The sequence below is a fragment of the Sycon ciliatum genome, chromosome 6, assembly GCF_964019385.1.
Source record: "Sycon ciliatum chromosome 6, ocSycCili1.1, whole genome shotgun sequence".
NCBI lineage: Eukaryota > Metazoa > Porifera > Calcarea > Leucosolenida > Sycettidae > Sycon > Sycon ciliatum.
The window spans coordinates 19378018-19404442 of NC_088648.1; the positions used below are offsets into that span (position 1 = coordinate 19378018).

Sequence of the window (26425 nt, forward strand, 5' to 3'; positions counted from 1 at the left end):
TACATTGTACTGCCACACAAGTGGCTGGAAAGGTGTCCTTGTCTTGGGTTTTGCAGCTTGATATTACCGTGCCCTCGCAGTCTCTATTCTAGTCCATACAATAATGATTATTATCAAAACAGCTGGATTTACTTGTACTTGTGACAAGAAGGCTATAGACTACTATTACACTTAGATTTTCACGCGAGTGCACTATTTGACTGAGGTATGGCTGTTTGACGTCATCGACGGAATAGCGCGGAGCCAAAGGATCAAGCTGAAGTCAGTGTCCGGTAGAGATGGCAAAAACCATGGTCGTCGTAGGGCTGCTTCCGGCGCTCTTGCTCCTGGCGTGCTCACCATTGAGCAGAGCAGTGCCGGCAAGAACGGCAAGAAACGTGCCAAGTAACCCCGGGATCCGGGAAACCGACCTGGAAGACTTGCTCAACGACGTTGCGTTAGGTTAGTCTGAATGCTCGTCGAGTCGAAATTGTCTCGAGTTGGGACTCTGCATACTACTACTCGTACTTGGCTTCTGCGCGCACATTTATATTGAAAGAATACTGAATTCTATCCTTTTCCCAATCAAACCTACCAACTGGCTCCGTTATAAAGAGGGAAATGTTCGACAGTGCTATCATGTGTAACGGATTAGTACAACTGCAGAACTACGAGCAGAAGAGAACTGATTCCACTCGTAAAATATTTTCCTTCTCCTTGTTTCACCAGAAGAGAACTACAGTATACTTATACGTGTACTCTGAGGAGACGCATACTTGCCCTGTGCATATTACATTGTTCGGGGTAGGTCTACGGATTAACATGATATTGTATTCCCCCATAAAAGTGTGTCCTGATAGGAAAGTGTAGTTTAAATTTCGTATCCGAGATACTTCTCAATTTTGAGCAGTCCAAAGCTACCCCAAACATGTACCTGTACATGTACATGTACATGTCCGTAAAAAACAGTGTACTACGGAGATTCAGCATGACTAATCAGCGATCAAAATACCCAATTATGACGTCATCATTTGTATTGCCACATCACTGTTCACTGGTCTAATAAGTACAGTATTAGGGATCAATGTCATTTGTACGCAGAAATACTTTCATCATTAGGTCGTATTGATTTTAGCACATCTGTTGTCGTCATAATGTAAGAACTTGTATATCTCTCTGTTTCTGTCTCTGTCTCTCCCTCTCCCTCTCTCTCCCTTTCTCCCTCTCTCTCCCTCTCTCTCTCTCTCTCTCTCTCTCTCTCTCTCTCTCTCTCTCTCTCTCTCTCTCTCTCTCTCTCTCTCTCTCTCTCTCTCTCTCTCTCTCTCTCTCTCTCTCCCTCTCTCTTTCTCTCACTATCTCTCTCTCTCTCACTCTCTCTCTCTCTCACTCTCTCTCTATCTTTCTCTCTCTGTCCTTTTTTTGCTTTGTTTCCATTTTCTTGCACTTCGGTGGGAAGTTGCTATCTGGAAACAAAAATATGTACATGTACTCAAACGGTAAAATGTTGTGATTGTGTGTGGATGCTTGCGTGTGATTGTTTCCTTGCATATGGTTTTCATCTTGTAGATCACCAAAGGGACGAGGACGAGTTGAAGGCAAATGAGGAGGATGCTGCAGCATATTACAAGCACATTGTCAAGATAATTGAAGGTATGTCATGGTTTTATGTTTAAAAAAATGCTCTTTGTATTTCCAATACTTCTATCTCGAAATGGCCTCCCTGCTCTCTTCCTTACCCACGAACTCTTTTCTCCTCACTCTCCCGTCAACCACTACCCTTTTTATCAACCCAATGTTCTTCTTGTCTTTCTCCTTGTGGTGACAGTGAATTGTCTTCCGATTTTCCGCAGACTTTTGCCCTCAATTGATGAATTTAATTTCGATTGTATTTTGGGTATTCAACATGTAGATGAAGATGCAGAAATTCAGCAAGCCTCGCAACGGAGCAGTTTGGCGTCAACGAGTAAGTCAGTGTCAATCATAGATGCAAGTTATCTGCTTCTGCCTGCAGAGATTGGCTGCTGAATGTGGACATAAAGAAACTCTAACGCATTCAAAATGACGATGAGAACATCCGCGTGACACAATGGAAAAAATCGTCAGAAAAGAACATCAACACATTTGGGATTATTAATTTTGTTGCCAAATGGGTGGCAATGACAGATTGGGACTTATTATTAGATACCGGCTGCCTCTGCAGGCAGAAGCAGAACCGCTGCTCCTCTACGTTGTGTGGCTATGTGAACCTATACTCATGTGCTGTGTGTGTTTGGCTTGGCCATGTGCTATCCTTCGCACCATGTTGCTGCCTTCCTCCTTGCTACTGTTTTTAATACCAGGCGTAGCTGTATTGCTGCTACGTTGACCTACTTCGTTCATTCCCCATCATTTACCAGACGTAGTTAGTAATGAAATATGGAGAAAGGTTTTCTGTCATAAGGAATCGGTGTCCGTTGATTATAGATTTTGTTGTGTCATATTTCTATCAAAAATAGATAATCTTGTCTCCAAGTACAAGAGGTAAATGCAGATAAGAGGAAAGGATTTTGGGGAATTCTCTACCGAGTTACACATTTATCTCAGATGATGAACCAGTAATGAATGTAAAATATTGGACGAAAACACAAGGAACGAGTTATGAGGCAACTACCCACGACTGTAAGAAGAATGATATGCAGTCAGACAGTGCGAAAAGAGGTCGTTGAATGTCTCATTAGACTGTCAGTTGTGTGCCCTGTTATCGCACTTTCTGACTGCTTATTATCTTCATAGTTCATACAGTCGAGGATATTTGCTTCATACCTCGTTTCCTTGTGTTTTCTTCTATTATTATTTTGCTATTATAGATTTCGTCTATTTTCGCAAATTTCACTGTTCTTGGAGCCAAAAATGCAAATTCGCGAGCTTCGTCCGCCGAGGTTTGGGGCGCGGAATGTCTGATGGGGTATCTAATGTTTTCTGCCACGACAGTAATCCCAGTGTATTTCTGCTGTGCAGCTCAGGGGATGCGTTCGCCAGCGCAGGTAACTCCAGCAGAATTGGGCGTGTTTCGAGCTAGCCCGTTGCATGGTGTACTACGTCTGATTCAACAGCGCCTCAACGACCAGCACAGCAAGCAGCAACAACAGCTACAGCAACGACGGCATGCAATTCGAGCCAGGCTACAACACCTGCTACAGCAACGACGGTCTGCAGTTCCAGCGAACCAGCAGCAGCTTCGAAACGCCGCACTAGAACTACTGCTGATGATTTGTTGCGGAAGACGGTTTACTTGAACGAAGAAAAACAAGGCAAGCTCTCACAACCCGACTGCAAAATAAGCAGCATAGTTAACCAACGCTCCCTTTAGGTTCTGCAGTATGCGCTAAGTGTTTTTTAGGTACACAGAAGTCCCTGCGGGCACAAGTCTGTGTACAAGTCTGTGTACCTGTCTTCCTGCTTGGCTATATTTCTTCGTCTATGATATCTCACCTCATGCTAGCCCCATGTGCCTGCCGGTGAGTTGTGTATTTTGTAAAAATTCATGCTTTCGTTAGTGTGCAGTAACGTTGAACAAGCTACATCACTGGATATGTGCTTTTGGATAATGGCATTATGTACTGGTCTTGTTGCTTTCATGCATGGTTGACGTAACCCCGTTGTTCAACAATATCTCCGTGTTGGGAGACGCGATCCTGTTGTACAAGAAATAGAGTGCATGTTCTCAAGGTATCACACAACTCTTGATTTTTTTAAATCTGGACCCGCCTCTTGTACGGGCCAAATTCAATACAGTTCATTGAAAACCAGCTCAGCATGTCCCGGCTGTGGCCGCCTTCTCCTTGAAAAAATAGAATGAAATGCAGCAACTACAAATACCATACCACAGTCATGGACAAAAAAACCTCTTTTTTTGGAACATGTCTTGATAGGCACCCTGCAGTGCAGGAACAAACAAGCACATGTATACAGTACCTAGTGCCTGATGATATTGACTGTACATGTTTTGGACCCTGGCTAGTACTAGACGCCACTATTCATGATGTGTGTTTCCCTAGCTTTTCGGAAAAAGAATACTGAACGCGGCTTACAAAGTCACATGCATGCAAGGTTCTTGTCACCTGAATAGAGAAATATTCTTGCGAATCTTGCTGCCAGACGAAGAAGTGCCCTAGGCCTCTCGCACGTGCACTGCTAACTTGCGCAATGGGACGAGGCCGTCCCTTCAAGGGCTTGTTCTCACTTCGACAAAACTCTTCACAAAGAGCTGCGGTAACCACTGTAATCACCACCTAAACGGATGGCAACGGAAATCCGAGCCCCTGGGTGGAGCGTTCACTTTCTAGCGTCCTCTTTTTTGTAGTGTTACAATCCCACACGGGGTCTTTGCGATGTGAGCGCACCGCTTGGGGAGGGGGGGGGGGGGGGAGAAGGGAGGTCCGATTTCCGGTGCTGTAGTACTGTATACTGGTGATCACAGTTACTGCAGCGCCCCATTCAGTGAAACGAACACTTTACGTACATACATACATGTACGTATGCTGTAGTATTAAGTGACGGAAATGTGTCAAGTGATAGTCGTAATAAAGGTGAATTGACACAACTAGAGGGGTTGGCCACTCTAGATGCTAATTTTCACACTTAACAATTAGCATGTGGAGTGACTACCTGTTCAACGATAGAGGAGTATTGTGGCATTGGTGCAATCTTGTACGCGACAGCTTGTAATTCGTAAAGAATGCCACTGACCCGCTATAGTTTCTCGCAATAATGTGCTGGGCACTACAACCACCAAACCAACAGCATGCAGGTATGTCCTTGAGTTTTGCAGGTTGATAATACCGTGTCCTCGCAGCCCTGTGTGCTTGATAATACAATAATTTATCATCAAAACATTTGGATTCGCTCGTCATGTTCAGAGAAGTTCATACCTCTATAACTGGTCAAACTAAAATCAGTGTCACCTTCTTTAGTCTGTATCGGACGGCGGCTGGGAGAGATGGCAAAAGCCATGGTCCACCAAGGCCTGCTTCTGGCGCTCTTGCTCCTGGCGTTCTCAACATTGAGCTCAGCAGTGCCAGACAGAACGGCAAGACAGGTGCCAAGTAACCTAGGGATCAGAGAAAGCGTCCTGGACGACTTGCTCAACGCGGTCGGCTCGACAGGTCAGTCTGAATGTGACGTGAGAGTCACGAGTGGCTATCTTGCACACCGGTACTAGTACTGGCATGTTGCTGAAGTAGCGAAGAGTGCTGAAGTATTATTTCATTCAAAATCCAACATAATAATTATCATTATGTACTTGAAGTGTAAACGATACGGCTATGGCCTCGGAATAAAGAGGAAAACGGGGGAGGGGGAGCGGGATAAAGAAGCAAAAGACCAAGGGAGGACCCAAGAGTATAGAGAGATTCAGATGAGGATGTTGAGTCTTTGCGGAATAATAATATTTTTTTACTTCTGAATAAGAGTATAAGCGCTGATGTACTTCTAGCTTTTGAAGAAGCATTTTTGACAGGCCACATCAAGCAGTATCACAATAGTCGAATATGAGTAAGATAAAGGCCCTTGTGTCCCTCCATAGAAGTGTGTCCGGTTTAATAACTACCTACTTCAGAAATAGGACACTGAGGAGACTGACACTTTGATACCTCTATACGTAATAAGCAGTATACTTTAGAGATAATTTTAGTTTGGCTTATTGCTCATAAAGAAACCCCCAGCTATGACATCATCACGACTCATTTCTTCCTAGTAATAGTTCAATGACGGGAAACTCCACTGAGCCTGTACAAGCTACCATGGTGATCTTTGACATTTTCTTGTTGTACTGCCTACACTCTTTCTACGGCCGGTATTAATTTAATTTGATATATTTTTAAACTTCACGCACATCTTGTTGAACTTATGTGTTTTGTGGTCGGAGGACATTGTTTTCTTTGACTGGCGTGATGCAGTCATCTCCCCCATCCCCACGAATGGCGGCTTACACCAGTGCGAAATTTGGAGGGGAATCAGCTTGTTGGACGTTCCGGCAAATCTCTTTGCACCCATTATCCAGGGCCCCCTGCCAACATTCGTCGAGTCCGTGCTCCAGAGTTCTCGATTCTCAGTGCAGTTTCAGGTCGCCGATGCGTGGATATGATCAATGACTATTTCGCTTCAGCTGGTGGAAAAATCCACTGAGCATTACGTGAGTGTCGGCTAGCTTGGCTCCTTCATGTTGGTCGCATGGACGATGACCGTCTGCCCAAGTGTACCCTGCTTTCTGGAACTCGGCCTCGACACGGACCATGCAAGCGTTGGCGGCATATAGTTGGGCACAAATTCAACCGCATTCATTCACATCTCTTGGAGAAGAAATAGTTCGACACTATGCAGAACCGCGCGGAGTTTAGGGAGGTAATCCACCGTCGTCCGAGGCCCCGTGATGTCTCCTTCGAACCAGAATATTTTAGTGAGTGAGGGATGACCTGTCGCCGTACCAGCCACCTCAAATTCCATGAACCTCTCTGCCTGTCCCTGCCAAATTTATCCTTTCACTATCATTGCCTTCGGCAAAGGGCAAGTTGAAGTTTCAGGGTGTGTGTGTATGAGTGTGTGTGTGGGTGTGTGGGTGTGCGTTTCTGAACGCAATTTGTTGAATGGGAGGAGGGGTAAAAATGAACAACAGAGTGTCTAATCTATTACCAATCCTATTCCATTTTCTTCAATTTGGATACTGTCTGTTTAGATGCGGGGAATCTAAAGGCCTTGTTTAGTATCCTTTCGATGGACAACATCGGCGGGGAAGGGACCCTGAATGTTGGCTCTAAGGTGATTCCTATCACATTAGCCACAAATCCGGGTAAGTCAGAATCTGTCTTAAAATGGAATTGGCTTTTTTCCTGAAGACAAGAAGAGTCTGAAACATTGAAGTCTTTAAAAGGATGAAACATTGCATGTGTTAGGCGGTGGAAGGAAGAAGTCAACTATTGTTCATATAAATGTACTTCATAATGTATCAAACCTTTCCTTTGTCCAACTTTCCCTCGAACTATTGTAAGTTTATGTATTGGAGCTGCGCGCTCTAGTTTTTACGTGCAGAGTTTGGGTTTGCAGTTAGGGCTGCATCCCGCGAGTCTGTGTGGATTCACAGGAAGAGGGAGTTTGGAAGTCTGGGGAAATTGTTGAACGGTCGCTACCTGGATGCCAACTACACCATAGCTTGGTGGTAGAGCATCGCTGGTTCGAGTCCTGATTGCGACAGCCATTTTTACTTCAGACTTTTCCAGTTTGCAAATTTCCCTCAAATTTGTGAATAGTGTAATACTTTAGTCGAGTTATAACACTGTAAAAAAATAATGCTCCACAAAAAGGATGGCACGATATCTCCTTCATCCTCTCCCTCGACCTCAAACCATCATCTTCCAGATGCCATCTTTATCTGCACGCTTTCATCTTTCGTCTTTATGCCTCTCGTCCTTCTTCAAGTCTTTCAATGGCGAGGATGTTCTCAACCAACCTGAAAGTTAAAAAAAAACACTTTGTGAAGGGCAAAAGTGCATCTCAGATACTGTAATAGAAAAGGTTATTTGAGGTTAACGAGGTCTAATAGACAACGCACACCTTTCTATTATCTTATGTGTACTGTATATTTTCTAATATCTGAGGTGGTATTCAATTGTATGGGTGTATTATATATGCAAAGAGCGCAGTGTGGAAAGGTGGACAGTTTTGTACTACATGTATATACAATAAACTGATACACTGATGTGTGCATGGGCTCCAGCTATAAGGATATACTAGAATATTGCGTCTATTCTGTTATTGATATTAATCTCATTTCTCTGTATGTTATCTTACAAGATAGATGCGATCATACGTGCCTTGACGTTGCCGGACGGGACTGCTGTTGCTGATGAAGAGTCCGCGCGGAGAGAGATGACAGATGAGTTTTCGCTGGCTAAAAAAAGGACTAAGGGTAAGTCAGTATCTATCGAACTTGGAAGTATCTTTTGATCTGAATACAAGAGCCCTGTGTAGTGAAATTGGCAGAACCATACAAACCTTATGGCGGGCAATTCCTCGAATTCTGCTCCATTTCTTTATCCACATACCAAACATGCATGAAACTTACCAGAAAAAGTACCGAATTCTGCCAATTTTTCTGCCGGAATTATCCGCAAAGGCCTAGCACTGTGGACCATTTCAGTATAATTTTTTTACAATTGGGCATGGGCTGGGCTGTAAAAAGCAAGGTGAAAGCGCACACGGTGGACACTGGAGAAGTCAATCATCCTTCTTGACTCGAATAAATCACCAGAATGAATAGATTGGATGACATCAACTGACGACAAGCAAGGGAAACTGACTGCGTGAAAGGCAAAAGATGTGAGAAGAAGGAGCGTGCAAGTGTGCCCAGTGTCAAGAGTGCATATGCCACATTATACGAGGTAGATAACAGTAAGAGCTTTAGCTGGTGAAGATGACGCATGCATTAGCACGCATGCTAAATACTTCCCCTGCTATAGTAAAATGATGGAAAAGTGAATTCAAATCAATGTCTAAAACGAATTCAATTTTATACAAAAGAGAAAGGACCAAGGAACTACAAGTTACGCTATACTGTCCACTAACACCACCAGTTACTAACCAGTTACTAACTAGTGACACTCAGCTCATACGATAACATGATCCTGGTCCTTGGTCCTTTATCTTTTGTATAAATTAATCATTGGCTCTCCATCCGAGTACAAATTCAAATTATTTAAAAATTAATTGAAATAATACAATTCTCGAAGCATTCAGTATTCAGTAATATAGAGTAGGTATAATTATGGAGTTTAGCTAGTCGATTTTATGCTTTCATGTGACAAAGTCTCTCAATCTGACTGGAATCTGAACTCTGCGCCCAGGCCGTGTTGCACGCGTGGCCTGCTGAGGCACTGGCTCCGACGGTCCCCTGAGGCGGCTGGCTTGAGAGCTCTCCAAAACCGCTATCAAAGAAGGCTGGCTTCAATTTATCAACAGAGACTGCATCGATTCGACTGTTGATATAATATCTCTACGGCTGATTATTTGTTAAGGTTCGTCATAGGGTCGCTGCAGAGGTAATTCCGCACGTCATGTCGAAAAAATACATATGTACCGGACATAAGGTCAGTCGGAATATACACATGTAGGGGGGCTGTTCGCGTTGGGCCGCCGGCTTAGGGTCTGTCATGGCTACCCGGAGACCGTTAACAAAGTCTGCTGGTTACAATACGGCCAAAGAACTAGGAGTAATCATGTCACCAGGTAGCCGGAGTGTTTCTTTTTATCACCTTCGGACGCCACTCTTCTCTCTATCTCTCTCTCTCTCTCATCGCCATTAGTCTATTCTATCTAATGGAGTATCTGTTGAGGGCAGAAAAGTCCAGGAACAGAGAAATAGAAATTCAGCCAGGTTTTACAAAATTAGGACAGGTATGGCATGGCAAAATGTTTGGAAAAGCAGATCCCAAACCCAGATTTCTTCAATTAAAAATTGGAGTTTTGATCCTCAATTCGGCCCAAATCGGACTTTCAAAAGCCTGCGGGACTGTTTCCGATGAATGGACTGTAGGTTTCTGTCCTCATAACAATCCCAGTGTATTAATGTTTCCTGCTGCGTGCTGTCCAGCTCAGGGGATGCGTTCGCCAGCGCAGATACTTCCATCAGAATTGGACGAGGTCCGTCGTTCTGCTAGTCCGTTGCATGGTGTGCTACGTGTGCTTCGACAGCGCCTCAGCGACCAGCAACGCCAGCACCTGCAGCAACAGGCACAGCAACGACGTCATGCATTTCGAGCCCGGCTACCACACATGCTACAGCAATGGCGGTCTGCAGTTCAAGCTGCGTTGCGGCAAAAGCAGCAGCAGCGTCGACGTGCCGTATTGAAACTACTGGCTTCTGTTGCTTCGTCGCAGAGCCGTTCGAACGACTGAATACAACTTCAAGGCAAGCTTTCACAATCCGGCTGCAAGAAAAACGGCTTAAGCGCTCCCAATGGGTTCTGCAGTATGCGCTATGACAACACTCTCTCCTGCCCCAATAACCCTCTTTCTTTCTGCTCCTAGTCGTGTTGCTGGCATGCTTGGTTGATGTAACATGACGTTGTTCACCAACACGTGCATGTGGGGTGACGCAATACTGTTGTGTAAGAAGTAGAGTGTAAGTTCTACAGGTAGTTAGATAGCAAGTTAGGGCCTCTGTGTACTGATGCACACCGATGTACAATCGTGAGTTTTGCGTTGCCTCTGTCAGCGTGCCCAAATGCAATGTCTGGAAGGCATTTCTCATAAGCTGGAGAAATCGGCACAACTTGACTGAGCGCTGGGATAATGGTGCGTATGTTGGGTGTGAGGTGTGTGCGTGGGGATACTTATGGAGTGGCTATAATGATTTCACAGCGTGGTTAAATTGGTGGGAGGAGCGTCCAATTTCTAGGCTACTGTGATCTTCAGGCTGGCTAGTGGAGTTTGCTGCGGTCATAGTGAGGTGCGATACCCTTCTAAACAACAATGTTAGGAGGTACAAGAAAACGTTGATGGCTGACAAAGTTTATTGCTTCTTTAGCTAATGACGTCGCAGTAAAACAGGCACACGCCCAGCCCTCAAATATACCTTTGCAAGGTGGACCCTCAAACAAAACCTATGAAAAGCTACCACTAAAGAAAACTAACCAATGTAGTCAACATGTACAAGCGGTCTTCTTATGCAGAAGTTGTATAATTTGTATAATTTCCTTCAAGGTTCATTGGACTCAGGATCACATCCCTTGTTCCAAGTAGTTGTCCTCTGGGACGGGTCATCACCTTTTCAGAGCGGTTGTTTTGACTGCTTTTTCTGTTTGTTGTATGTTTATGCACCCTAACGCACCTCATTCGACAAAGTATTCCTAAATCACCCACAGTTTTGTATACTGCAAAAGGTTCCTAGACGATCCACGGTATTAAATACTTCAAAATTCGTTCCTCCACATCACAACATTCTTGCACGAGTAAAGTTGTATCTTCTCACTTTGGGATGTCAAGCATGGAGAACTCACGAATATCGCACCCTCTGTACGGTAGCCGTTGATGGATAATGCACGAAAAATCGGCAGATTCTGCTCGAAATGCAATGAATTTGGCAATCTTTGTGCTCCGCCCGTACTACACATCACACAACAACAGAGTTGAAAAGCCAGTGGCTGGCAATGGCAAAGTAAGCATACAAACGCTATCGCAAGTAATCCCTTTAAATTCCGCACACACATGTACATTATACCAAACATGCACGAAACATACCAGAAAAAGTAACATCTTCAATTGTTCTGCCGGCTTCAATTCCCAAAGCCTCTTACTGCATAGGGTCCGGAGGATTCTGCCGGCAGAGAAAAATTGGCAGAATTCGGTACTTTTTCTGGTAAGTTTCATGCATGTTTGGTATGTGGATAAAAAAATGGAGCAGAATTCGAGGAATTGCCCGCCATAAGGTTTGTATGGTTCTGCCAATTTCACTGCTTTTCGAGCAGAATCTGCCACCTTGTGGAGCAGAATCCGCCGGTCCCTACTACTGCACGGTGATACAGCAGAATGAGGGGACGGTGACTTCTAAGCTGTGATGCACAGTAATATTCTAGTATTCGGAATATTCTAGAATACCGACACCAGAAAGAATATTCGAACGGAGGAAGAATATTCGAATACCCGAGGATTCGTGCTGCATTGCAGCTCCAACCATAATATCCCCTTTGGTGACTGTGTTGAGCATGAGAAGGAAAAAAATATGTTCTGAGAACTGTGAAGCTTGTTCTTCGGTCAAATTTCCTCTTTCACCATTGGATATTTACTATCCACGTGATATGCTTTAAATATGGCTGTTGGGTCTGATTGAGTGAAGTGATGGAGCCAGAACAGATGCATATAGAATATCCGTTCGTTCGCCAAAGCAACATTCGAGGTAATAATTATCCGTTCGAAGAAAACACCATTTGGAGCATCACTGCTTCTAAGCAAGATTTGAACTTCTCGTCGTGGAGGTGTCCTCAACTATGGTCAGTGGTCATAAGCGATTGTGACGGTGATGTAAACTGGGTATACATGCATGTAGGTAGAAAGTTTTGAGCGCAAGCTGTGTACGCAGTGTTTCATGGAGCAGTTCTACTCGCGCGCCCTTCCAACACAGTCTCCGTGGCTGTCAATCTCAAATTGGTTCCACGAAATGATTAGACAATCTAGTACGTACAAGAGTGTAGCTACGAGCATTCCTAGCATTATCCCGCGGCAGAAACGCAGACCCTGACACCCCCGACATCCCGACAAGTGATCTTCATACAAGGCTGTTCTGCGTTGGTAAAATGTTAATCGCCTCACTCATAGACTGTGTAGTAGGCACCTGGAGACGAAGGGGGATATAGTACAAGTAGTGCATACCTTTACCAGCTGATTCTGATGCCCACAACTCTTCATAGCCACGGGCACTTGGCATAAATGCGCCAGAGCATGCATTCATACCAAATACCGAATAAGATCGGGTCCCAAAGCTGCGAGAGTGTATATTTTATATGTCGTGGCAAAGGATTGCGCTCTGTTTGAGCGTCTGATGGCTACCCATAATTATACATGTAGTACAATAAGTATGTGTTGTGGATCCTGGTTAGTGGTAGATGCCACAATCCCTTATGTATTTTGTTACTTCGTGGGAAAAGAATAATATGAATGCGGCTCTCTTGCAGGCAAGTATTCGTGTCACGTGAATAGAAGATAACGAATGCGAATGACCCGCAGAAATCTTGGTGCCAGACGAAGAAGTGCCCTAGGTCTCACGAGTGTGCACTGCGTATTTGAGGAATTTGGTGACGCCATCCATTGTTCTCACTCCGACAAAGTTCTGCCCCATTCAGTGAGAGGAACGCTTTATGTACATGTATGCAGTACTATGAAGTGAAGACAATTTGTCAAGTAATACTTGTAAGGTGAATGGACACAACTAGAGGGGTTAGCCACTCTAGATGCTAATTTGCACACTTAACAATTAGCATGTAGAGTGACTACATGCACCGCTTCAACGATAGAGTAGTATTGTGGTATTGGTGCAATCCCCCCCCCCCTCCCTTGTACGCGACAGCTTGGAATTGTCGACAGTTACAGATGGGTCGGAATGACCCGCACTGACTCGCTATAATTTCCCGCAATATGCAATGTGCTGGGCACCACAACACCACCACCGACAGCAGAGATCTCCTTGACTTTTACAGGTTGATGATTCCGTGCAGTCACAGCCCTGTGTGCTTGCCAACACAATATCTTTATCATTGCAACAGCTGGATTTGCTCTCACATGTTCAGAGAAGCATATGTATAAGCAGGTCCAGTTGAAAGTAGTGTCATTTTTTAGCATTCATCTCATGACAGCATTGCTGGTAGAGATGGCAAAAGCCATGGTCCTCCAAGGCCTGCTTCCAGCTCTCTTTCTTCTGGCGTTCTCAACACTGAGCTCAGCAGTGCCAGTTAGAACGGCAAGACAGGTGCCAAGTAACCTTGGAATCGAGGACACCAACCTGGGCGACTTGCTCAACGCGGCCTCGTCAACCACAGGTTAGTCTGATTGTGACGTGGAGTCACTAGTTGCTAGTGGAGTCACTAGTTGCTAGTGGAGTCACTAGTTGCTAGTGGAGTCACTAGTTGCTAGTGGAGTCACTAGTTGCTAGTGGAGTCACTAGTTGCTAGTGGAGTCACTAGTTGCTAGAGGAGTCACTAGTTGCTAGTGGAGTCACTAGTTGCTAGTGGAGTCACTAGTTGCTAGTGGAGTCACTAGTTGCTAGTGGAGTCACTAGTTGCTAGTGGAGTCACTAGTTGCTAGTGGAGTCACTAGTTGCTAGTGGAGTCACTAGTTGCTAGTGGAGTCACTAGTTGCTAGTGGAGTCACTAGTTGCTAGTGGAGTCACTAGTTGCTAGTGGAGTCACTAGTTGCTAGTGGAGTCACTAGTTGCTAGTGGAGTCACTAGTTGCTAGTGGAGTCACTAGTTGCTAGTGGAGTCACTAGTTGCTAGTGGAGTCACTAGTTGCTAGTGGAGTCACTAGTTGCTATCTTGCATACTGGTACTGGTACATGTATGTTGCATCTGTAGCGAAAATTGACGAATATTCCATTCCAAATCAAACCTACAATTGATAAGGCCATGGCTCCTTAGTAAAGAGGATAACGTTCGAAAAATAATTATCACCATGTGGAAAGTTTACAACTACACTGTATGCAGAAAAGACTTATAGTACAGGCATGTAGAATCATGTATTCTGTGAAAACACAACCTGGCTGGACAGGCACATAATCATTGGTTAGGGCATAGAGTCACGTGACATTGTACCCCTCCGAAGAAGTGTGTCCGGTTGTGAATAACTACCTATTTCAGAAATAGGACACTGAGGAGACTGACACTTTGATGATACCTCTATACGTAATAAGCAGTATACTTTAGAGGTAGTTTAAGTGTGGCTTATTGTTCATCAGGAAACCCCAGCTATGACATCATCACGACTCTCTTCTTCTTAGCAACAGTCCAATGAACAGAAACTCCACAGTCCCTGTACAGGCTGCCATAATAATCGTTGACATTGATTCAGATTCCAGCAGGCGGATAATAATATTGGGCAGCCATGCTCGTTTCATATCGATATAAAATGAATACAGATACAACAGATAAATAAATAGGATAAAATCTGCCATCATCATTGAACATCAACGAAGTAAGAAAGGTTTCCTAAAATCAATTTTCACGTCACACTCAACAGTGGAATATCGTGCGTGACCGAAGGTTTACCCTGCAAAACAGTTTTTTTAATTTTTTAATTTTTTACAAGGACCACTTAAATGCCAAACATGAGATGCAGCTAGGGGAAGCACGCACAACCTGAATCGTGACAGTGGTGGTGAGGATTAGGGAGCTCCGCCGACCTAGGGTGTCGATTTCATGGCCACCTAGACGCACCAAGAGTGGATGGGGGAGGGAGAGCGAGAGAGAGAGAGAGAGCGAGAGAGCGAGAGAGAGAAAGAGACCGAGAGAGAGAGAGCGAGAGAGAGAGCGAGAGAGAGAGAGAGAGAGCGAGAGAGCGAGAGAGAGAGAGCGAGAGAGCAAGAGAGAGAAAGAGAGAGAGAGCGAGAGAGAGAGAGAATGTGATCAAAAGTATACCTTATAATAGTGCGTGCCCAGAACGAAATAAAATGCTATATAGAAGGCAAAGATGTGAGAAAATAAAATGTGACACGAAAGCTGAGTGTAAAGGGGTGAGACAAAAAGTAAAGCCTATCTTTAGCACTTTATTTACTTTTTGGCTCACACTATAGAATGTATACTTTGAGTGTTCGACCTCATTTTCTCTTTGTTGCGCTGATGAGTCCAAAAAGGACGAAGCAGATTCAGTATTTCTCTCACCCTCTTACAGTAGTTGAGCACTCTCGTGTGGGGTAGTTCCTTTTCTGTTTGCGTAACGCGCAGTTGACTTGTCAGTTGGAGCACTCTGGCAAGGTAGGTTTGGGCCTGGCTTTGGAGAGATTTGTTTTTCATTGCTACAACGTTCGGCCTCATTTTCTCTAGGATGCGCCTCATGAGTCCAAGAGGACGAAACAGTTCTGTCCACAGATGGAGTAATAATTGTTCGTCATGGTAAACTTTCAGTGACAAAATTACACTCATCACTGTGACATGAAAATCGATTTTGGAAAACATTCTTGTTGTTCGTCAATATGTATTTCTGATCGCAGAACGTACCTTATTATTGCTTCTTGTCTCCATATACGGCATAAAAATGACGTAGCAAGTTATCTGTACGAATTATGAATTTTAGCACATTCGTTTGCTGTTGCGAGTTCATCTCTTCCTCTATGCCTCTCTCGCTCTGTCTATCTATTGCTCTCTCTCTCTCCCTCTCTCTCTCTCCATCTACCAGTCTTTTTCTCTTTCTCTCTCTCTCTCCGTCTCTCTGTGTCTGTCTCTCTTTCTCTCTATCTCTCTTTCTCTGTCTTTCTCTCCCTTTCTCTCTCCCTCTCTCTCTCTCTCTCTCTCTCTCTCTCTCTCTCTCCTCTCTCTCTCTTTCTCTCTCTTTCTCTCTCTAAGTCTCTGTCTCTCCCTGTCTCTCTCTCTCTCGCCTTCTATTTGCTATGTGGTTTGCTAACTATGATTGCAGTACATGTACTCTTGTAACGAAAAAGAGACAAATGGTGTATAATAGTCTGTGATTGTTTGGTTGAATCCAGATGCAGATCCGTTGCATGCAGTTGATTAGCAATTTTCCATCAGTCGAATCCGGATACAATAATATAGATTAGATTTTCATCTGATGAACCCTGCGAAAGGAGCAGTGTGATGGCTGGCTCCCACAGGTGTTTGGGCGTCCTCACGGGTATGTGTATAGAGGGTAACACTCACTGTGGTAACCATGCAGATGAGTGCGACGCGTAGCAACCTTGAAGACATTTTTCGCAATGTTTTCTACCTAGGTGAGGTCACGACATGATGTATTTGGGCCTCTAGATCCGAAAAGGGAGCTTATGTCGTTTTGCGCAGTATTGAGAAAAATGCATTTGGATTTTGAAAGTTGAGTTTTGCGTATTCAGCGATGTATAAATCACTTATTGAAACGCCCATAGCTCTGTGAAAGATAAAGATTTTGGACCTAGTTTTTTTAAAGAGAGATTTGCTTGTATACAGCAATGCCATGGTATAGATAACCCCCAAAGGGATAAAACCTTCATAAATGACGTAAAGCCCCCTCTTTTATGGATCCAGAGGCTCAGTTAGTAGTCATCTCTATTGCTCAATGCACAAAAAGCGATACAGAATGTGAGCAACCATCCGAGGTTAATAGCCACTGCAAAAATGAAAAAATGTTATTATGCCATGCCAGCCGGCTTTTATTATCATGTATGAACCTACAAAGGTGCAGGCAAACATTTTGTTACTGTACTTCCTCCGCGTCATTAAAATTGTCGCTTCGCACATCGCAATATTTGTGACTTGGCTCGTCTTAGTCAGACTGTCGGAATCGCTGTTTTCTGTGTTCGAACACTGGTTTGACCCTTCCTGCGCAATGTCTACTTGTCACTGAAGCCGTGGTGGTCTCGAACTTTGTCAGCTCTCTTCCGCACCAAGTGAATTCATCGCGCTCCGCACTATTCCGCCCCAGAGCGCATTTCGTTTTCTGGAGTTCATGCCGTCCCACATCGTTCGCGTGGGCATTTGTCGAGACTGCAAGCTCGGGTATAAGAATCCTGGTATCTCTCCTGAATACGAACTGCTGAAGTTGACGATGGCAAGAACAAACAAATTGAAAGTGATCTCGAATTCCTAAAATGCGCTACTTGTGGCGCATGTTGCTGCGAAGGTAGCAGGTCTGAAAACACCAACAAAACCAGCGAAGCGCTTGCCAAGGAAAGAAGGCGCGGAACTGCTTACCCTATCCCACTGGAAGGTCGTTACAGTGTACTTGAAAAATGCTAGCTTGCCTTCATCGCCTGCCAACTGGGGGCATGGATCGCCTGAAAACGGAATTTCTTGACCTGAATTTGAACGCGCGTCTTGTTCAGCGTATTGTGGAGTGCTGAAGGGTCTGCCTCAAAGTCTGATGAAGACGTCGACCTTAGGTGCAAGTGCAGCGAAACGGGGGGCCACAAACTAAAGCTTGGTCCGTCGACAATGCTCTGCCTCAATTATTAGCTGATTTCTTTGCCCTTCGAGTGGACAAATAATTTTCGAAAAATCGCTCGGGAAGCGACAATTTTAATGACGCGGAGGAAGTACATACCCACAGTATGCATGCACCTACAGCAGGAATGTATTGAATTTACCAGCAGGCCTCCACAGCACATGAAGGGCCTATCTATTTCCACTCACAACTGCAGCAAACGACATTGCTGCAGAAATGAAACTGCTACACGCTTTCGGCAGTATGAAACTCTGAACCCACGAAAGCAAGTTATCCGGCCAGTTCAGTAAAATAAATGAAATCTTGCAGCGCAAATGCGACATTACTATTGAATTATTAATCTCTGACTGCTTCTCGACAATCAGCTGAACAATGTTTTTTTTGAGAGCACGGGAACATTCTGAAACGCACATACCGTTGGTCGCGAAAACCAAAGATGTGAAGAGGCCTCGCTTAGAAGATCATACGAGGAGGACACAAGAGCAAGGAACTCCTAGATATACAACCCATATTACGAAATAGGAGCGAAAGCCGAACTCATCGTCGATACTTCTCCTCTATTTTTCCTTGTGTATCCTCCCTGTCTGATTTTTAAGTAGCAAGCCGGCTTCCATCTGTTTAAATATAACTTTCACTGTCGAGTAATGGATTAGATGCCACTCTGCTATCCTCCCATTGTTCTTCTGTCTTTGATTTATTATGCTTTGTGTGCCTTACATTATCCTATTGCTTACTCCAATCTAGTTTTTTGTTTGCTTCTTCGTTTTCCTTTCTTACTCTTCTTTTTTTCTTCCTCCTCTCTTACCAGTTTTCCATTCCACGGATCTCATTACTCAAGAGAAAACAGGAAACCCTTCGACAGGTGAACAGCCTTTGGGAATCCTTTAAATAAACGAGAGAGCTTGGAAGCTCAGGGCCCTACGCTATGCTTTTTTTGCCTTGATGACCTAGACAAAAAAAAAGCATAGGGATGTTATAAATTCTTTTAAAAAATCCATTTTTTTTTAAGACATAACCTGGGATTCGAACCCGCACTATCGCGCGCCCTGCATGCATCCCCCGATACACTTCGCATACATTTGTTTGTTTGTGTCACGCCTGGCGCTATCCGTATCTACCGGCAAAAAAAGCATAGGATGGTATAAATTTTTCAATTCTCCTATTTTTTTCAGGCATATCCTGGGATTCGAACCCGCACTATCGCCCTACGTGCATTCTCCCATACACTTCGCATTCATACCCATTCTTCCAAGTTGTTTCACATTGTGATCTTGCATTTGAAAGCCCTATTTGAATATGCATTGTGGCCAGCCGTCTTTGATGGCACGGTACGGTAGGGGATAGGTACGGGACAGGTACGATCGAGGGTAATACGACACCGTCTCCCGTACCGTACCGTACCATCAAACACAGCTGGCCACATACAGCTGCCCGCAATATTCAAATAGGGCTTTCAAACGCAAGATAATTGTATTGTATTTTGGATTGTATTTTATTATTTTACTTGGGCATTCCCAACAGACCCTAAGGTCTTCTTACAGGGTGCCCAAGATGAATGAAATTGTTAAGTTCCTGGCGAAATGAATTGGGGATATGATTTGTGCGAAGGGATTCGGGAAGCGCATTAAAGCGGTCAGCACCAAGGAATGAAATAGATCTGTATCCAGCTTGAGCTTGCACAATGGGTAAGGAAAGGGAATAATTGACTTGGCCGCGGGTTACTCTGTCTGTGTGAGCGCAGTCACGGCGAAGGGAGAACGTGAAGCAACTTGGAAGAATGGGTATGAATGCGAAGTGTATGGGGGAATGCATGTAGGGCGATAGTGCGGGTTCGAATCCCAGGATATGCCTTAAAAAAAAAATAGGAGAATTGAAAAAATTATAACATCCTATGCTTTTTTGCCGTCAGATACGGATAGCGCCATGCGTGACACAAACACACAAACAAATACCAAATTAAAGCTGTGTGGACCCTGGTTAGCGCCAGACGTTACTGAAGTAACGTCTTCTGCATAGCTACGGGAATAAATACAAATGGCCAAACATGGACTGCTTCTGGCTGGATTCAATCGTGTTATCAATGGTGCTAGTGAAGCTTATACAGATCCGCTCTGATTTAGCCAGCAAGTATTTCTTTCACTGGGAGTTGGATCCCGGGATGGATACTCTAATGTCCTCTAATCATTTTTCTGCGCCTTGTACTTCACCACTTACTACGGCATGGTGAGACCATAAGAATAGTGATATTTTATTGTTCACCTGTAGGTTCCGGTTTCAGGCCTGGCCGTGGCACTGCCTATGTGGTGTGGACACAGCGCTGGATTTCAGCTAAAACAACCCACTTTGTGTGGGATTGCCACGTCCTTGGCCTCGACATGTCGAAAGCATTCGACGCCATTAGTCGCACAAAGCTCCTTGGTATGTCAGCGATTACTGGACCTGACGAGACATGCCTGATTCACCACTTGTTTGCATTGTACGACACTCTCTATAAAAGTGGGTGCCACTTAAGCGGAGGCGTTTGTTAGCACGCTAGGTACACCACAGGGTGATGTGCTGAGTCCAATTCTGTTCGTTTGCTATCTGGAAGCAGCACTGCGGGAGACACGAAGCAAGCTACCACCACGCCCAGACACTGATGCAGCAGTACCACAGGAAACGGGATATGCCGATGACATTTCCTTCTATTCGACTGAGCGACAGTGGCTGGACAACTCCTTACCCGTGATAGCTGACGGCCTGGGTGACTGGTCACTCAACGTTAATTAACAGCACCAGGACAGAGTGGCTTCACATCTAGGTTCCCTCTTGGGGGAGGAATTGAGCTGACGAATGGACCAAGCATCAACACCGTATGGCCGCATGTATCCGCTCTGGATACGAAGTCAACTTGTATCCGAGGAAACCAGCATTCTTCTCTACAATGACACCGTCCTACTGTTATACAACTACAAAACTTGGGACGGACGGGGCTGCACTGGAGAAGCTGAACGCCTTCCATAGACGTCAATTACGGAACTTGTTCGGAATTAGGTATCCCGCCATCATCTCCAGCAAAGACCTATATTCCCGAACACACACACACAGCCACTCTCGCACACCGCTGCTGTCCGCCGTTTCCGGGTGCTAGGTCATGTTCTGAGGATGCCCTCAGACGCCCCGTCACAGTAGGAAATGGATAACTACTTCCGTCGCGATTTCACTATTGTGCGTGTACGCCCGAAATCGAACCTCGCCATGACAGTCAAGGCAAGTGTTGCTGCCAGAGACATGCCGCTGAAGACCATGACCGATCTGAGTGGGCTCAGAATACGCGCCTTGGACAAGCAATCACGGGGGGAACTCTCAGCCTGAGCTGGTTTTGCTCGCCGCTGCAATGCACAGGGTAGTGGCCCCAGGACAGAAGCGGACGAGGCATCATGACTTTGTACATCTATATTTATGCTGCCTCATTACGCGACCTGCTTTATTACTATTATCCATCAGCACTAGGCCGAATCCCGTAGAGAGGTACCCACCGGGCTAGCATCCAGCAGCCAAAAGTGGGACCATGCATCTATGGATATTAACTATGCTGGTAGGTAAAGAACAGAGAGAAACACCCAACACTTTTTTAAATATTGATCATTGGAAACACGAGAGGATCTGGAGGAAAATAGGACCAAAAGAACTCCGCCACCCACTCCAGAGTATTACAAATCAAGGACCTCACGCAGGATAGCTGTCGAGCCAAGGAGAGCATTATTTTGCAATTTAGACACAGAGCATTAGTAGCTGGTGATATCGATGGTGTCAAGGCATCCTGGCAACTATTTGTAAACAGTGCCCAAAGTCCCAACTACAACAGGAACAATCTGAGTCTCAACTTGCCATAGCCGATGGATTTCGCGGGCAAGAAGTTGATACTTGGCACGTTTCCCAACTTCCTTTTCAGCAACGCGTGGATCACAAGGTGCAGCAATGTCATTGATCAGGGCCTTCTTGGCAGGTCCATCAACGAGAACAATATCAGGCCGTCTGTGCTCAATGAAGCGATCGCACTGGATGATGAAATCGCACAGAATATTGATCTTCTGGTCCTGCGGAGCGATGTTGGTGTGTGAAGTATCTCTAGCTCCAGGCACGTCATCCTTACTGACCTTAGGTGCAGGATGCTCTTGTACCGTTGCATTGGTTTTGGTATGCTCAAGCATCGGATCACAGTGGTGCTTACAGTACTTGTCTTCACGTGGTATGTGGCATGTAGACGAGAGAGCAAGCAGTAGACCAGATAGGCCAGCTGATTATGGCGCACCAAGTAATCACGTCCAGCGAGCTTCTAACACTCGCATAGGATATGGGCAACCGACTCGCATGCATTCCCACACATTCGACACGGGGAGCTTCCGCCCTGATGGAAGGGTTGGGCTTAGTTGCCAAGGCCTGGTCTTGTGCCGCGATGATCAGGCTCTGTGTGGGTTCGATTCCCGAAGATTATGGTCACACACGTCCTTCTTCTCTTTCTGAGACTCCTTCTAAAAAAATGTCATTCTCCTGGTGATTACCAACTGGCCGTGCATACCGGAGCACCATATTATGGTGTGATGTGTGGTTGGGAAATTAAAAAAACACACACACCAAAAAGTAGGGATTTACTGGTCAGAAAAGCCACTTCTTAGCCGTGTGGTGTAGACCAGGCTGAATACTGGCGATCAATTCTTGAGCCTTGCAAGCTGTTGAATAGTGCAATCCCAGCACAAGTTGCTATAGTTTCTGCTGATCATCGCCTCTGGTGATTGGCGTCAAATGGTCAGATTGTGTGTGCGTTTTTAAATGAATTTTGTTGGTTGGGGAAGGATGGGGAAAGGGACAATTGAACAACAGACTGTCTATTCTAACGCCGGTCATACATGTACTCCATTTTTTTCTATTTTTGGTACTGTCCATTTAGATGAAGCAAGCCTGGTTAATACCTTGGTTGATAGCCTTGCCGGGAACCAAAACCCCGTTTCAGCCGTAGATGATATATCCAAGTTGATTCAGATGTCAGCCACAACTCCGGGTAAGTCAGTATATGTCATGATGGAGTCAGCTGTTTCTCCGGAAGACAAGAGGAGTCTGGAACGTTGAAGTTTTCGAGCATTGAACGTTGCATTTGTTGGGCGCAGCAAGATTGTGACGGGAATGGTCTTAGAGACTGCTTCTCCCATTCCCGTTGGCCTTCCAATCACATAACTACTTACACTTACATTTACGCCCCTCGAGTGACCCAGCGATTGCTGCGCCAGCCATATCGAGAACTCCAGCACTGGAAGCGTACGGACGAGGCAGCACTTGACTTGAAGGCGGCCAGTTTGGTGATATCCGAGGCATCACCAAACCGGCCGCCTTCAAGTCAAGCGTTTTGCAAAACATTCTTGCTTGCTTATAGCTTTACGCCCATGTTTCTGTAGCTGTGCTGGAACTGCTCTATTTCGTCGCCGCTATTTACCATTAGCCATATCTCCCCCCCCCCCTCCACCACCCTACACAGTGGGTCCACTGTTATTAGGCGTGTGCCTGTTTTGGTTTCTCCACTATAAATAAAAGAATACTACTACTACTACTAGCCCAAATGCAGCAGTCTTCCCGCTTCCAAGCACACCAATCGCTCCCGCAAATGGCACCACTGCGCGATGTGTCAGTTGGTGCCCCTAGTTTGTCGACTCCAGCTGGGTGTGAAGGCGTTGACCCCACGGACCAAGTGTCTCTGCTAACCCAACTGGTCACCCAGCTACACCTTTGCCTAGGGCGACAGGCTTTGGGAGTAAGGGCCCAGGATCCGGCTCTTTCCATGGGGCACTGGCACCACCGACGCCAATGGACCCTCCTGGCAAGGGCCCGGTCCTGGTACATTTAAAACCAGGCCACCACTCCCGCCCAAGTGAGCGCCCGGTTCAATACCGCCGCGGTGCTACCACTGCCACGAACGTGGGCACATTGCTTTGAAATGTCGAAAGCGCAACGAGTCAGTCGCATTGCTCGTTGACCCAACTGGTGCGCCCCCGCAGGATCCTGTGCCCCATACTCCGACATCAGGTCATGTCGACCTGTCCGAGGACGACTTGCTGGGAGAGGCCTACTATTGGTGCCGTGTTGACCCAGACGGTGGGGGAGCAGGAACATCCCATCGCCTATGCCAGCCGGAAACTACTTCCCCGTGAGCGATGCTATGCTACCATTGAGAAGGAAGGCTTGGCCATCAAGTGGGCGCTGCAAAAGTTTGCGCCCTACCTTCTCGGTCGGCACTTCACCCTCATCACGGACCATCGCCTTCTGCAATGGATCATCCAAGATAGCAGCGGGAATGCTCGTGTGGCCCGTTGGTTCATTGCCCTCCGGCTGTTTGCATTCGACGTTCTCTATCGCGCGGGTGCCAGTAATGGAAATGCTGATGCTTTATCCAGGCAGTGAGGCGGCTCAGTCTCTGTCGTCGCAAGCTGGCTGCTTGCGACTTGTGAAGACTTGTGTATTCTACCTCCTACACCTATGTTTGACAAGAATAGCTTATCATAATTGCCTAAAAAGTATGTTCAGTTGGCCACAGCACAATATAACCTTCCCCACCTAATGTTAATAAAATAGAACTTAGAGCCTTCCAAGTTGGAAGGCTGTTGGAGTGCGCGTCCGGGATGTGCTAGAGCTGGTAGTGGTCAGTGTCGTGAAATGTTATCGCATGAGCTTATTGTTTAGTCACTATCCTGATTAGTGGGCATTATAGAGTAACTTTGTAGTTCTTTTTCGAAAGAAAAGGTGTCAGCACCGACGTGATCCACACAGTCAAGTAAGCCAATTTGGTAACGGAACGTTTTCGTTCCCTTCTCATCATATGACTTGTAAGTATAGGGAATAATGGAAAAATGTCAGCGTGAGGATCTCGATCTATGCTTTTGCTGTAGCTCCATAAATTGCTGTATTTTGATATGTTTCCATTATCCTCTGTACTTACCCATGATGAGAAGGGAACGAAAACGTTTGGTTACCTAATTGGCTTCCTTCAGTTACTTGACTGCGTGGATTACGTTGGTGCTGACACCTTTTCTTTCGAAATTGGATACGCCTCAAAAATTGTGCTTACATTATTGTAGTTCTCTAGTCCTTTTCATTTTCTAGAAATGTATCCTTGGCTCTTCATCCGAGTGTATTTCGTATCCGATCTCACTAAATGGCTGCCTTTCTCTCTACTGTACATCATTTTAGTTGCGGCAAGCTTGTTAAAGGCGCTAACCGTTGATACGATTCCTGAAGAAGAACTTCCGAAAGCAAACACCGGCCAGTATACTTTGAATTTAAACAACATTCCGGGTAAGTCGGTATCCATCATAAATTATGAATGGGGCAAGATGACTTTACCTGAAGAAAGGAGCAGTGTGTAACACTGCAGTGTCCTATTTCAACAATGCAGTTTTCGCCAAACACTGTTGCTTGAGCGGTGCAAAGCATGCAAGGGAGGGTCAATAAAATATTGATAATAAGTCCTACATCCGGTATGTATTCATTGAAGTCTATTTCACTGAAAATGACTGAACGGTCTTTTTCATGGTAGCGTGTCCATTACCGCCGGCATCGCTTGCCAAGACGGATTTGAATATGTACATAATAATATTATTATGCAGAGCTCACTGACTTGTCAGTTTGAGCACTCTGGCAAGGTACGTTCGGGCCTGATTGGAAATTTTTATTTCCATTGCTATCAGGTTCGGCCTCATTTCCTCTGTGCTGCGCTGACGAGTCCACAAAGGACGAAACAGTTCTGTCCGCAGATTGAGTATTAATATTATTATGTAAAAGAGCCAGACCTGATAGGCAGTTAGCTGCAGAACGTCAGTACCTTCGGTCAGTATCATGCAATGTTATCACACGATCTGATTTTGTGATAACTGGTGGTGTTAGTGGACATTATAGCGTAACTTGTAGTTCCTTGGTCCTTTTTGTTCTCTATAAATATATCCTTGGCTCTCCATTCGGGTCCATTATTGCACACCTGATGAGCCGTCCTTATCCATGTATATATTAAAGTATAGTTGAGGAGTAAAGGACTGAACGGTCTTGTTCATGGAACCGTGTCCATTACTGCAGGCATCGTTTGCCAAGACGGATTTGAAATATAACTACATGTAATTACATGTACACACACTTGAGAGGGACGAAAAGCGTTTCTTCTGTAACTCTGAGTTGCACGGTTTTAACCGATCATCAGACAGCAACTGTGTAATTACATGTACACAAAGGCACACAATGAAAACCTTGGCAAATTAATTACGTTGTCAATTTGCCAAGGTTTTCATTGTGTGCCTTTGTGTACGCCGCTCTGCCTGAATCAGGCATTGAGCACTCTTGCAGAACCAAAGCAAATTGCCTCTGTAATTACATGTACATAATATTAGGTGTAGTAGATGAAATCACGGCGAAGCTGCTAAATATGTGATTGTATTTGTTACATGTATGCACGACTACTGAGCCTTCTTTCTGTCTTCTTCTAATTTCCGAAGATGCTGGCGAGGGCGAGACACAGGCCGAAGAGACTGAAGCCCAAGAACAAAGTATGTGCAATATGTCCAATGCATTTGATGGAGGACCATACTAGCGTGTTAGGTGCCCCGGGGGCCACTGTGTTTTTCAATGTCCATCACAGATGGACACTAAATATTCAATAGAGGGCAATATTCAAGGGATAATAATAATGATTAGGAGGGTGGGTATGCAGCAGCTCGTGGTTATGCATAACGTCGGTAGTGTGAACGTATGCAGTGGATCTGAGA

The 26425-nt window shown here is 45.2% G+C and overlaps 3 protein-coding genes across 4 annotated transcripts in view; all 3 read left to right on the top strand.

Annotated features, from left to right (window-relative positions):
• Positions 1-55: 55 nt before the first annotated feature.
• On the top strand, positions 56-3768 carry LOC135818888 (uncharacterized). Its single transcript, XM_065332085.1, has 4 exons — positions 56-441; positions 1546-1629; positions 1889-1942; positions 2977-3768. The coding sequence occupies exons 1-4, from the start codon at positions 279-281 to the stop codon at positions 3252-3254; spliced, it is 579 nt and encodes a 192-aa protein (XP_065188157.1). The 5' UTR covers positions 56-278; the 3' UTR covers positions 3255-3768.
• A 1034-nt stretch (positions 3769-4802) lies between these two features.
• Positions 4803-10287, top strand: LOC135819566 (uncharacterized). Its single transcript, XM_065332795.1, has 4 exons — positions 4803-5123; positions 6692-6805; positions 7811-7921; positions 9602-10287. The coding sequence occupies exons 1-4, from the start codon at positions 4958-4960 to the stop codon at positions 9904-9906; spliced, it is 696 nt and encodes a 231-aa protein (XP_065188867.1). The 5' UTR covers positions 4803-4957; the 3' UTR covers positions 9907-10287.
• A 2769-nt stretch (positions 10288-13056) lies between these two features.
• LOC135819568 (uncharacterized) overlaps positions 13057-26425 on the top strand; it is a 34401-nt gene continuing 21032 nt past the window's right edge. Inside the window, exons 1-4 of one of the 2 annotated variants that reach the window (XM_065332797.1) lie at positions 13057-13541; positions 22576-22686; positions 24864-24968; positions 26156-26206. In XM_065332797.1, the coding sequence (XP_065188869.1) occupies positions 13301-13541; positions 22576-22686; positions 24864-24968; positions 26156-26206 (508 nt within the window). In that variant the 5' untranslated portion in view covers positions 13057-13300. The remainder of the gene's footprint in view (positions 13542-22575; positions 22687-24863; positions 24969-26155; positions 26207-26425) is intronic. The other variant, XM_065332796.1, reaches the window with a different exon arrangement.